The sequence below is a fragment of the Sparus aurata genome, chromosome 21 (genome assembly GCF_900880675.1).
Source record: "Sparus aurata chromosome 21, fSpaAur1.1, whole genome shotgun sequence".
NCBI classification, from domain to species: domain Eukaryota; kingdom Metazoa; phylum Chordata; class Actinopteri; order Spariformes; family Sparidae; genus Sparus; species Sparus aurata.
This window is the reverse complement of record NC_044207.1, coordinates 10,287,734-10,301,792: the sequence shown is the minus strand read 5'-3', so window position 1 is coordinate 10,301,792 and position 14,059 is coordinate 10,287,734. Positions and strand designations below refer to the sequence as shown.

The 14,059-nt window shown below is 40.4% G+C and overlaps 2 protein-coding genes across 8 annotated transcripts in view; both read left to right on the top strand.

The window, feature by feature from the left end:
- The window catches only part of LOC115572442 (SH3-containing GRB2-like protein 3-interacting protein 1), a 58,912-nt gene extending 50,173 nt beyond the window's left edge, over positions 1-8,739 (top strand). For all 7 annotated transcript variants that reach the window (XM_030402506.1, XM_030402504.1, XM_030402509.1 and 4 more), the window contains 9 exons: positions 661-782; positions 917-1,067; positions 1,552-1,663; positions 1,918-2,073; positions 3,446-3,578; positions 3,663-3,865; positions 4,230-4,294; positions 5,143-5,307; positions 5,425-8,739. In XM_030402506.1, the coding sequence (XP_030258366.1) occupies positions 661-782; positions 917-1,067; positions 1,552-1,663; positions 1,918-2,073; positions 3,446-3,578; positions 3,663-3,865; positions 4,230-4,294; positions 5,143-5,307; positions 5,425-5,447 (1,130 nt within the window). In that variant the 3' untranslated portion in view covers positions 5,448-8,739. The remainder of the gene's footprint in view (positions 1-660; positions 783-916; positions 1,068-1,551; positions 1,664-1,917; positions 2,074-3,445; positions 3,579-3,662; positions 3,866-4,229; positions 4,295-5,142; positions 5,308-5,424) is intronic.
- Positions 8,740-10,029: 1,290 nt separating this feature from the next.
- dynlt5 (dynein light chain Tctex-type family member 5) lies at positions 10,030-11,896 on the top strand. The gene is made up of 5 exons (XM_030402515.1): positions 10,030-10,148; positions 10,431-10,586; positions 10,750-10,841; positions 11,353-11,477; positions 11,564-11,896. The coding sequence occupies exons 2-5, from the start codon at positions 10,474-10,476 to the stop codon at positions 11,765-11,767; spliced, it is 534 nt and encodes a 177-aa protein (XP_030258375.1). The 5' UTR covers positions 10,030-10,148; positions 10,431-10,473; the 3' UTR covers positions 11,768-11,896.
- Positions 11,897-14,059: the final 2,163 nt, after the last annotated feature.

Genomic DNA, 14,059 nt, shown 5'->3' with positions numbered 1-14,059 from the left:
GTATCCAGAAAGACGCTCAGGGGCTGGACTGTGAACTAATTTTAGTTACCTGGCTGTGGCCTTGTGCGTCCCAAATGTATGGACACGAGCACAAACTATGTAAAACAACTGTGTTCCTTATAGAACGGGCTGCGAAACATGCCACTATGTAAGGTCACCATGTCTGACCCACTAAGACACTAAAGTCTGAAAGACCAAAACTGAACCAAATTTATAGAAAAAGCTGGAAAGATGCCATATTTAAAATAAGCAAACACGTCACTATACCTCATTCAGTCATTTGCTTATTTCACAGTAAATGGGTTTCTTGCTGACATCTGGTGGTATCTTACACACACTGCAGTTCTCAAATTCTTTTTTTGCGATAAAGTTAGAAAAATAGAGGTCACCTACCATACTTTACTTGTACAAGTGGTGATTGACTCGTACAAATGTTATACTGTAAAATATCACATACATACCCCAGCTCTGCAGACTGACACTCAGAGCTCTGCAGAACTTCTAGAAGCGAAAACAAATGTAGCTTTTGGTCACAAGTTTCAGTCTAAAGCCTGTCGGCACGCGGCGTGAGTGGAAATGTTGGAGCTTGATGTTGAATGAAGATCTCTGTCGCTGTGAGCTGAAGGCAGTGCTAACCACAGACACTGGTATGTGCTGCAGGCCCCTCGTCTCCAGCTCGTCCTGCCACGCCTCAGTCTCGAGGCAGCCCGGTTCCTCCACCTCCTCCTCCTCGGCCGTCCTCGAGACCCAAGCTTCCCCCAGGGAAACCCGTCACAGACCTGGTACATGTGAAGTCCTCTAAGTTTTCATCTTTGATGCTTTATTCAGATGTCAAATGAAAGTGATAGCTACGTTTGTACGTCCTTTGATAATAGAGAGCATTTGTCTATAATCAACTGTTGTATACTCTCTCCAGTCTCGGCCCTTCAGCCCGCCAGTTTCGGGCAGCCCCCCACCTCTCGCCCCCCTGGCCCGGGCCGAAAGCTCTTCCTCCATCTCCTCCATCACCCTGCAGAGTGCAGCTTCCACCCCAACGTTAGGAAGGGACCTCAACATGTCCACCACAGGTACTCTGCCACCCTCCACTTCTCACTCCTCCTCAGCGTCACATCTCAGTCTGTGTCCGTGTTGTCTGTCCCTCATCAGCGTGTCCTTGCCTCTCACAGTCTTGTCCCTGTCCATGATTCTCTCCTCCTCATGTCTCTGCTCACTCAGAGGCCTCACAGCCTCTGGTATGGTTTGACCACGGCAGGTTTTATTTAGCTTTTGAAGGTGAGTTGAGCCAGAATGCCGCTGTCATCCCACTAGTGCATGGACTGAAAACAGCTGCCCTTCTTCCACCTGCAGTCCTGCTCCGCGCTCATCCCACGTCCCGCTCACTCACCTAGCATTTCCCGATGCATTGTTGGGTTTTAATTTTGTCCGTTTGCTTTTGTTTGTTTACACCCTGCTGTCTTCTTCACATTTAAGCATATAGGGAACAAACCTAAGACAAAAGATTTAGTCTAAGTCTGGATTGTAAAGGTTTTTCTACATGTGTGTTTTCAACAGGATGCTCCAGAGGACCCAGTCCGCTCACCATGGGACCCCAGGACACTTTGCCGGTTGCAGCTGCCTTCACAGAAACCATAAACGCCTACTTCAAGGGTGCAGACCCCAGCAAGTAAGTCCACGGTTCCCTGTTTTGTACAGTGCAAAGATCAGTCAACATGATGGATTGATGCATTGAAAAAATCCAGAAATAGACACAGAGAATATTTTTGATTTTGTTTTGAGTTGCAAGATGGAGATCCTTTAATAGGCTAATAGAATTATTCTTTCCTGGCAGCTATTAATCGACTTTCAGTTTTGGCGCTAAGGGGAGTCTGTGAGTTCATGTTTTTGTTCAGCGTGATCTCTCCTCTCCCTCTGTGACAGATGTGTTGTGAAGATCACAGGGGAGATGGTGCTGTCCTTCCCTGCGGGCATAACCAGGCATTTTTCCAGCCACCCGACTCAACCCGTCCTCACCTTTAGCATCAGCAACTACAGCCGACTGGAGCAGGTCCTTCCCAATCCACAGCTGCTGTGCTGGTAAGATTACATTACAGGCACAATAACAGACGCAATAATATAGACGCACTTTTTTATTAGAGTACGTACATGAAGTAAGTATGTAAGTTTGTTGGGTAATTCATTTTGAGATTGTCTGAATTAAGGCAGATTTTGGAGATTTCGCTTCCGTGACATTTGTCCTTCAGACTAGAGGGAAAAAAAATCCCCAAAATACATTAAGATGTCTTTTTTTGTTTAGATTCTTCTTCTGGAAATGTGTGCAAATTAGGACATAATTAATAATTGCGAATTTGCATATAAGGAAATATAAGATTGCTGAAAAATTTTAATACAATAATAAATGTCTCAATGTAGGTAATCAAGTGGGAACGTGTAAAGGTGATATCATTTTTTGTTTATCTAATGACCTGTAATTTCTTATTGTTTGTCTAAAAATGCACAGAACTTTACTTTTCATATCTTTAAAGGCCATTTCCTCAGAAGTCTTTTCCTCAACTCTGATCTAAAAACACTAGACACTCTAGACTTTCTAGCTTTATTCCTATCTATATTTTCAGGGGTTTGTTCAGCTATGATTCAAAGCCTGAATTTTAGAACATTTTATTCCAAGAAACATTATGAAAATATATTTATCATGGCTGTTTAAATATCCAAATATCCATAATTCCCATTGTAAAAACCTTTTACTCTAATATATCATCAAAAGGCGACAATTTTCAACTGTTTGGTCTTATTTCAAATTAGTGCAGATTTAATTAGGTATGCCTCATTTGCATATTTAAACATCACATTTCAGAAAACTTGTGATACAAAAGTAACCCCCTTTGTGTAATTATTACATTTGGTAAGTTTCATGTTGATGTGCTGAACTCCACCAATGTTCCACATTAAAGGGTAGTTTATGGGTGAAAAAAGTAGTATAAAGCCTTTTGTGGATCCAGAGGAAGCTGCATGTAATCAGAAAAACATCCTCCAGTGATGTTACGCAGTTGCATTGTGGGTAATGTAAGCATTAGGTTTTGAAAAGGAAGACGACGACATATCTGGCTCTGCTGTATCAAATTGGGTTATTTGTTTTTAAACTGTCCATAATGAGTCTAACAGCGTGCGTGACTGCTAGACTGGCAGGGCTGCCTTTCAAAACCCGGTTCCTACATTACCCACAATGCAACTGAGCCACTTGGTGACATGACTTGAGGCAGTTTATCAGGTTATACGCAGCTGGAGCCACAAAAGACTTTATAATACTTTTTCATATATGCAGTAGTATTCCCCAAGCCCATGTCCCCATGTTATAATTAGATTTGATGGAGATACCCTTTAAGTTTATTGTTTTTACCCTATTCACCTGTAGTTTCTTACTTTTAAACCTGCGCTTCTGATCCCTCAGTGAACCCACAACAGACAGTGTCGACACCAAGGAGTTCTGGGTGAACATGCCAAACCTGATGAGCCATCTGAAAAAAGTGGCTGAACAGAAGCCTCAGGCGACATACTACAACGTGGACATGATCAAATATCAGGTATAGAATATCTCTTTGTCTGTGTATCTAATCTATCCATCATCCACATTTCTCATCTCGCTGCCGCGTGTCTCTGTGTCTCAGGTATCAGCTGAAGGGATCCAGTCCACTCCTCTGAATCTGGCGGTGAGTTGGCGAGGTGATGCCACCAACACTGACCTCAGAATAGACTACAAATACAACACAGAGGCTATGGCCGCCCCCGCGCCCCTACATGACATCCTCTTTCTGGTTCCTGTGGATGGAGGCGAGGCCAAACTCCAGGCCATGATCCCCCCTGCCATCTGGTAAGGACACCTCCTCTAGAGGCTCAAGTAGAAGGGCTAGGGCCAACACAAGCACCCCTTCCACCAATATGATGGGATGTTTTGATGCTATGTTATGAATTGGAAAGTAAATCAAGAATTGTATCATCTCATGTCGAAGCAGTGTTTATCATCTATGTACTTTCAGGTATATCTAGTTGCTGGCTCAGTGCTATTGCATCACCAATGCCAGGCGTTCATATTGTTTTTGAGCTCTGTTTTGCACTTAGAACATGTGATGATCAGGTTTCCATCTATTAGCATGGACAGGGACTTATTTATTTCCTATGACTTCCTTTCAAAGAGCACCGTGTCCTCTGTAACGTAGAATTATTTTCTCATAAAGGAATCAAGAGCAGCAGACGATACAATGGAAAATCCCCAGCCTCTCTCACAGATCTGAAAATGGAGGTGGGTGTTTGTCCATACTCTTCTCGTTAAACAGTCTCATTACGTTCTTCTTTTTTGTCAGCAGACTTTAAAGGAACAGTTCACTCAAAAATAAGAACTCAGTCATTAACCACTTCAGTAATGTCTTCAGTCTAAAACTATTCCATGATTACATGGTGACGAAATGGCAAAAAGAACTGCAGTCGTAGTTTTTCATGCTTCTATATGTAAAATAAACTACAGCAGACACCAACCACATGACCTCATTTGAGCAGCTATGAACGTCTATATCCGCCGCAGAGCCCACAATGGCCAAGGAAACTTGAAAATTATGCAAGTTCATGTAGTTTTATACATTTGTTCTTTGAAAAGGCTGTTTTTCTACCTAAGCACTTGTCTTTGGCTTTTTTATATGCACAAAGTTTTTTTGAATAAGAAAATAAGAAACTTTGATGAGTTTTTGGCCCTTGTTGCTCTCAATCAAGGGTATTCTGAGGTCATAAAATGGCTTTTTTATCTAGGCGCCCAAATATTTCCTTAAAAAAACATTTGAACTTGTGCCATGGAAGACTATATGATGTGGATGCATTGTGTCAAGCTAATAGGGGCAGTTACAGGTCATTTGCAGGCTTATTTTACCATTAACAAATTCAGGTCAGTGACAGAAGCGCTTACAGAGCTGGAATAAAATCACGCTGTAACCTTTCAGAAGAGCCTAAAACCATGCCTGTACTCCAAACGGTTCAACAACAGCTTTGAATTTACTTTAGGCTAGACTGGGATAAACATCTCATATCACTACACAAAGTCACATACTGTAACATGAACACACGCGCACAAAAAAGCCTAAAAGCATCTGTGTCCCACAGGAGTAGGGGCTCTTCTAGGCCGGTTCCAGATGACAGAAGGCCTCTGTAGACCCACCCAGCTGACGGTCCAGTTCACCAGTGAGGGGAGCACTCTGTCAGGGTGTGACATCCAGCTGGTTGGGACTGGCTACCGGCTATCGCTGATCAAGAAGAGATTTGCTGCAGGTGAGTTTGAGGATCAGAAGTGTGTGTGACACTCATTGAAAATGACTCGTTGGTTTAAGTCATCAGAATGCTTGCACACACTCGGGGCTCTCTGACGTGTTTCATTTTGCTTCACAGGGAAATACTTGGCGGATAATTAGTGGACCTGTTTGTGAACGGAACCAAAAGAATCAATGGCTTTCTGACTGTGAAGACTATGGATCCATCCCATGTTTAGTGCATTTGAAACTGTATCTTTAGCAACCATTAGAAATAATGGTTGGGATTTAACGGAATAACAGAACAAAACACACACACACACACACACACACACACAGACGCACACACACAGATGATATTTGACTTCATAACATCATAATCAGTAGACTGACTGCTGCTGAGTTTATGCAAGTACAAATCATTAGTTTTGTGCACTTGAAACACTTATGGGCTTACATGGAGTAAAATATAGGAAACCCCTGATTCTTTGTTCTTGTTAACATAATTGTGGATTCATACAGTGATCCAGCCTTATTCATTGCCATTTCTTTCGTCTAACTGGTTGTCATTGCAAATGCACTGTAAAAGATAATGTGAATAGATGATATAATATTAAAACAATCTTAAACAAGGTGGAAAAGAATAGAAAATGTAAAAAAAGAAAACTATATAAAAAAAAAAAACAAGTGTAGTATAGGGTTGCTTTGCAGTTATATTACAATAAGTTATAGGTTACATGGTAATATGTGATTTACACTGCCACCTCAAATCAGACTTTTTTCCCACCATGTGTGACTGGTCTCTATCGTGGTCTAAGCAGAATTGATGTTTCTGTGCAGCCTTTCCGAAATGTCACAGCCCTTTCTGTCAGTGATGAAAGGTGACTGGTCAGCTCGCAGCTCAAAATGACCCGCAGCGCTGGACTAACATCAGCACTTAACATGAAGGTGCTTTTTATATGGAATTAGCCTCAGTCCAGATTGCATGACGGGCAGTTTGTTGAGCACAGCAAAAGTTTGTTTGCAAGCACATACTTTTGATTTTGACTTTTGATTTAAGTGGATATAATTAAGATTTTTATATTAAGAATGAATCGCATCATTACTTTGACATAAGCGAGGTTGCTCATAGTGAGAAAGCTACAGAGAATTATCCAAAGTAATAATGTTGTTTCGCTCATTGTTAGATATTAGATAGTAGATCAAGGTTAGCAATTAGCTGGTGACCATTGTGGAACATTTAGCTGCTGATGTATCCGTCAGGAGCTGGAGTGTGAATACTGGATTTAAATCCGTCGGGTGGCCAGACACACAGCTCCAGATGAATTGCAATGTAACCGCACATCTGCTGGATGTGCTTATCCGTGTCAATTTGCAACTTTTTGCTAACAAGTTCACCAAATCAACTTAAAAGATGGAAAAAAATGTCAGTGTTGTGCTCAAAGCTGGTGTCCACTGCCCCCAAGTGGCCAGAGGAAATCACTGTTAAAGGAGCTACATTACTGATGAAAATGCCTTGGCTGTGTCGCTGGCAATAATCAAGTTAGTCTAAAAGCATAGTTAGCTACTGTGTATTTGGCAGACATTAGCTACCTACCTACCAAGACAGCTAGTTTGCAAGCTAATTAAGCGCAGACTAGCCCGCATACCATTTTACTACTACCTATGGGTTCATTTTGGTGCGTTAATTTGGATGATAGCAATCGCGAACACATTCATTAAGCGCAGAATAATGGTTTGTTTCTTCGGAGTGCTAGCAGTTTCTTTACAAAATACATCATTTACAATATGTGCTTGCAGATATCTTTTGTGCTCCAAATGCCCCACACTGTGATCAGAGCTGAAGTACACACAGTATGTGTAATACTATATTTTTACATGTTGCAGCCTTTAACATAACTTTGGTGGCATTTTGCCGTAAACGGGTCTTGTGAACAGAGAGCTGAAACTGTCACTAAATCAGTCACAGCAGTTTGACGCGCTGCAGAACAAAATCATTACCACTTTGGGCACGTGCAATGCTGAGATGCATCAAATTTCCCACAACACAGGACTCCTGAGGTTTTCGCGGTGGTGTGTGAATGGTCAACTTTTGTAACAATGGGGCGATATTTGTGAGACTAACAGAAGCTGCTGCTTTCGTGTGGTTTAATTTATTCTGTTTATTATTACGGAAATTATGTTTGAAAGGGCCTTAAGATGTAAGATGCGTACAGAGCCAGATGTGAGTGCCATATGGTGGTGAAGTGGAGCTTTAAGTTTCAGGGGAAATGTTAGAGGGGACCTGAGCTGACGATTGTAGGAGTTGCCTTTGATGCTGCTGAAAACCGTGGCCAATTCCTTTGACCATGATGTTTGATAAGAGTATTATGAGGGACGTCGCAGAGTAACGGAGGAGACAGCACTATTCCCCGTGTCCTGTTTTATTTTTCTTCCTTTTCCACCGTGTTGAATAAATGTTTTATCATTTTCTAATAGCAATATTTAAAAACTTAAGTGTAAAAAGTGTACATAAAAAAAAAGCTATGTTTCAAATATTTCTCTGGGCATATGGACGTGTCTGTGATTGTCTCTTGGTTTATTGATGTCAGCACTCATAATGCATTAGGTTCTATATGTAACGACACCACCACTCGTCATCTATCGTTTTACATGTGGGTTTCTTGTGCAAAAAAAAAAAAGTGTTACTGTTGATGAATAACTCCAAACGGTGCCGCATGAAATCTGCATTTGTCCATCACAGGTCTTTTCAACGCAATACCGGTTATCCATTTCGATAAGGTCTTGATTTGTGTGTTACTGCATTGTTGTGCTATGAGAGGAGACTTTCTGCCTTCACCTAAACCTCCAATCTCTGTTTTGCTGTTGTTGCACCTTCGGAAAAAAAACCCATTGTCATTAAATTTGGCATGTATTCATCGATATTCCCATTCCATGCATCTGATATAGGTGTTTGACATTCTCCTGTGTTTGACTTGCACACAAAAACACACCTTAAACTTCATTCATGAAACGATTCATGGCTCCATGTCACCTGTACACATGCAGATACGTGTTTGAACGTCACATTTTATAGAATGTTTTAATGTGTTGACTCACAGTTTGGGCCTGGGTGTAACATTTCATTTAGCTCTTGGAAAAAGAAAAAAACAACAACATGTGTTTAGTTTTTTCAGTTAATTAAAATTAACAGCTCACAGTGTTTCTGTTAATATTGCTTATGATTTTCTTTGCCTTATTTCTGAGCAAGCGCTAAGTCCTCCGGTATCGGAGGGTTTCTGTAAGTTTATTTTTTCTACAACTCTTGGGCTGTATTCCTTTCACTGCATTAGACACAGAATATGCAAACATTTCATGTAAATTTCCCATCCAAAGATTTTAAAGTAAATATATGAAAAAATCAATATAATGTAATACCTGTTTTACTTGGTAATAAAGAAGAGGAAATATGAGACATTTATCCCCTTTTCATTTGTTCAAATAAAGGTGTAAAGGTGTACTTTTGGGCATTGACCATGCTGTAGAAACACTTCCCTGTTATCTTAAAAAGCTGTTTAATGTTCGTTGTTTACCTTGAAAATAGTTAAGACAATATGACTAAAAGTCCTAAAGAAATAAGGAGAAAAAAGGAAATGTAAGCAACTACAATTCCATGACAAGTGGGCATGCTGATGAAGATCACGTAGTGTAATCAAAGTCATTGAAAGCTTCAGAGCAGCTATTAAATCTACCTTATGGGGGAGTCTACCAGCTGCTGTTGACGTTCTGAACTAAGGTCCACCATGTCGCTTTTCCAGGAGCTTTCAACCACGTCACACAGCCTTCATCAGCAGATAGAGTCATGAATGATGTACCATTGGAACTAAATGTAATGAGTGATAAGCTAAATTGTCGGTGGACCTTGGGTTAAAATGGATGAACCAGCACAATATTAGGTTATAATATTGTTAATGGGCAGCTGATGAATACTTTCCTCATAATAGGCCCAGAGCTAACTCAGTGTTGTAGCCAGACATAGGCCTTTAACCAGTGATGGACTATACCATACGTACATACACTGAAGTACTGTTTTTAAGAACAATTCAAGGTTTTTTTTTTAACCTTACTTCACTTACTTCTATTCCACTCTTTCTCAGAGGCAAATATTGTAGTTTTTACTCCACTATGCTTTGTCTGACAGCTTTAATTAACTGTTTTTCACACACTTCCTGTCTGGCTGAGACCATCCATTTCCAAATGTGTTGATTTTGAATGTCAGCGATGAACTGAAAGATGAAGGGTTCCCTCGGGGGTTGAGATCATTCTCCTATCGCTTAAATTAAATGAACTGGGCTGTTTCAAAACCCTACTTGGAGTAGCTGGAAAGTGCATCATCACAAACAGCCCATCTGAAAATGGTCTGTTTTTGAGCTTGGGAGAAGTTGATTTCTTTTGAATCATCATTGCTACAACCATATTCTGATCTTATAGAATGTGATGAGAACATGATCGCTTTAGACTAAACTGCTTATACAAACATATATCATAGTAAGAGCGGACAAGAAACATTTGCAGCAGAATTAGTCCAACATAAACTTTTCATACTTAAATACATTTTGATTATGACACTTGCATACCTTTAGGGTTTTGACTGCAGGACTTTTTTTCATGGAGTATTTTCACAGTGAGACATTAGAACATTCTGAATACTTCTTCCACCACTACCTTCAGTCTATATTATGCCATCACGTAAAGCAGTGTAACATTACATAACAGCCGGAAGCGTTCGTGCATGTAAGCCCCGCCCACTGAGTGATGGTTCACGGTTGCCATGACGACACCAAGCTCCTCGGCTCTACCTCGTCGTGCTCGGTCCTGAAATCGGTAAAAACATGTTAAACTTACCTCAGTAATATTTCTGTATGACCCATTTGGCACGATGTGATATGTTAAACTATAATTCTACCAAAAGTTCACAAAAAAAATAATCACGGGTATACAAACGAGCCAACTACAAAATAGCCAACTAAGCTCATATTCGGAAAAGCTAGCGTGGCAGTATTCTAGTAGCAATATCCTGAAGTACTGGAGTTAGCAACTGTATACTAACTGTACGTGTTTAACTAGATACTAACGTAATTAAGCTAATGTCTAATGTATATTTAGGTTGTCATTGTGTAAAGAGAAGCTTAAAGAGCGGGAGGCTGTCATGTCTGATCACCTCAGAGACAAACCCCAGAAAAGAGAGAAGAGGACAGGCAAGGCGCCCTCAGAGGCAAGCCATGGAGTCAGAGCCAAAGACCCAACTGGCAGGACCAAGGAGTCAGTAAACTATACAAACCTTTTATTATCTTTGGTAATCATATCTAACTGGTATGAAGTTATGATCGATATCCAGAAAGAATTTCCAGTACAGTATGCTTGTTTTCAGTCAGCCGCAATGTGCCCATAACATGGCTCACTTCAATCTTATCGTGTCTTTCAGCTCCATAAGTACTGTGTCGTGCCTAGATGACCCGGGACATAATGATGACAACGCACGGATGCCCATAACAAAGGAGAACACCTACCAGCTGGGTGAGATAACATTCACCTGTATGATAAACACGCTGCACAGCAACAGCATCACCATCCACGGATGTGATATGATGGTATAATACAACAGTGATTTAGATTCTCTGTAAGATTTTGTTCATCAATATATTTTGGAAGTGACTCAAATGTGTATATTTCGATTTGTGTTACATCCATACTCACTTATAGTCTTACAACCTTCCACAGAAGCACTGATTTAGTTTTTTAGGTGAAAGTTTAGCCTAGATATTGTTTTTCCGTGCTTTTTTCCCTCCACCATCTTGAATTTATGATGCCATACCTCAAAATGACATAATAAGATTATAAACCACTGGAATTATGAACAGGGTTTTGGGGCTCTGACAGTTGGTAGTTGGGACATGTTAATTGATTAATATTGGCGTCCAGATATCTGTCTATTGTGTTGGACCGAATGCATGAAACACCAATCGATTGAGAAAAGAGGTAAAAGAGGTGTTTTCCACGTTTGTTTTGGGGGTTTTTTGGACCAAAGGACCCAGCAAACGCTTCCCTGTTCCTGCGGTCACCGACATACTGAAGGATGTTCTTACCAGTTACCTCCAAGATGAGAAATACGAAGCAGAGTGGTCTCAAAAAATGACGAAAACAATATGTGAGGTAAATAAATCTGAAAAGGCTCATTCATACAAAACTTTTTGAATACCTTCAGATTTTTTGTCACATTGCTTTTATTCTCTTGATAGGTGATACGAGCCCGTGTGAAAGACCTCATGATTCACCGATATAAGTTCGTCGTCCTGGTCAGCATTGGCCAGCTCACCGGGCAGAGCATGCAGATCAGCAGCCGCTGTCTGTGGGATGCATCTAACGACACCCTCGCCTCCTACTCCTTCAAGAACAGCTCTCTGTTTGGTGTGGGATCTGTCTATGCTGTTTACTATGAGTGAATCACGTAGGCATTGAATCGGCTCTGATAAGAACACAAGACTATATTTAGTCATGCATTTGTCATTGTTAGGAAAAGATAGTGTTCTTTATCAATTTTGTGATGATAAAACAAGGATTTGTAATCAAAATTCGTGGTGTATTTTTTAATTTTTTTTTTACATGGAAAATGCAATCACACGCTCTTCACAATGTTCTGAAGATTATATTTTAAACAAATGAATGACAGATGATGGTGCCCTTTGGATGTTCCCCTCTAGCAGAGCATGGAGAGGTCACTCCTTCGACAGCCTTGTTCACAGCACGCTGATATTAGTGCCTCGTCCTGATCTCGCCAGTGACGGTCCATCGCTGGCACACCCGTCATCTTCAGTTTTGGCTCTCTGCTACCTGCCAAGAGATATCAGCCTTTGTTTACCAAAGGTCAAGGCTGCTTTTCTTTGATTTTTGACGTTGTGAAAGTAACCCAAAAGGTGATTTCAAGTGGCTGTGTACTCACCGCCTTGCATAATCTCCTCTTCTCCCATCAGCCTTCTCCACCTGGACCCTCCGCAGGTGAACACCACTGCTCGCATTAATGCCCGGCCACAGAGCCTAATTTTATTTGTGTTTTCCTGTGTCTGAACATGTGCCACACACAACATGCACAGCACCAGCGCGAGCAGCAGTAGGGACCTCATGTTGTTCATTCGTAGTGAACATCCGCCTTGATCGACCCCTTTTATGCAGAGCCTCCAGTGATGCAGTCACACACTTTCCAAAGTCTTCCTCAGTTGATCCCTGTGTAAATGGTGTTTATCATCTTTGGTAATCATCATGTGCTTTTAACAACGGATGTCAATCCGGCCATTCGGGATATGTGTGGGAATCTAGGCCATTGTTATGATCACTGATTGACTACATTTTCGTAAATGTTAAAGAGAAAGAATTGCTTTTTTATGTCTAAACTGCAGGGTTTTTATTGCCATGGATTTAGCAAAGTGTCACTTAATGGATTGCTTGAGATATCCGTCCTGCAACAAACTGAGGTGATGGCTCTCTACATAGCAACATAGTAGAGTGCGTGCCCACTATCACAAACATAAATCAGTGATTCCAAGAAGAGTCGGTTGCATTAACCAGTACACAACTGTCATGGAATAGAGGTAAGCTGGAAATAGTCGTTACCAGCCGGGTGTGAGAGAGCAAAATCAATAAATCATCAAAAACAGTTTTGTATTGGTTTATCTTTTGCCAAGAAGAGAGCACGCTGCTGTACAAAACTCAAGCTAACGACCGCTTTAATGGAAATGCTATTTTGAACTGGTGACAGGTATTTTTGCCGTCTTTACAGCTGTAACACAGTTAAATGAGCTTGTTCTTTGTTGGATCCAGTGGATGAAAATATGTTACTTATGTCACATGGTAGTGAATTACGTACATACTTGTCTTACATGTTTGATAATCATCCCAATACTCGAGGATCAGTAATACATCCTGGAATGAACCTGTTCAGCGCAGCTAAAGCACTATTGTGTCATTGTGCGTCTTTTGGTGTCCATAGATGTCAATCTTTTTCACTGATTTTTCTTCGACTGAATTTTTATAGAATAGAATAGAATATCCCTTTATTGTCACTGTAGACATGTACACTGAAATCGTCAATGGCTTTCTCTTCGGTTCAGTAGAAACAAATAGTGCAAAGTAAGAAGAGGAAGGTATACCAAATAAAATATATAGTAGAAATATATGCATATATATACATTAAAAAAGGAAACAATAAAAATATAAGAGGTAGCAGCTTATGTATGCAGTCCAATTGGAAAGTTTAATTATATGCTAGATGGTTCAATTGTTGGTCAATGTTGGCTCCTCTAACTGTATGTGTTCCCTTAATCTGGAAATAAAGCAGCGTTCAGTTATGCTGCATTACAGCCTGGAAGTTATAGTATGTACAACAGAACTTTGAAATTGAATGGTAAATATTAAGTACGACATAGTGTTGGGATCCCATATTGTTATGAACTCGATATCTAAGTTTTTGAATTAGATCTATTTAGAATTTGTCTCGCAGCTTCTCCAGTTACTGGTTGATGGATCAATATCATGTATGCTGATGATGAGAAAATAAAACCAAAAGCCTGAAACATCAAATATGCCTCTTTATCTTTTTAGACTATATTTTTATATTGTATATTCTAAATTGTCATTAGTACGATTTCCATTCATGCTGCATTCAGACAACTAAAACCAAAGAGTCAAAAACAATTCATAGATACCAATCTCATACTAAGTCTTATTTTAGAGCTGACAAA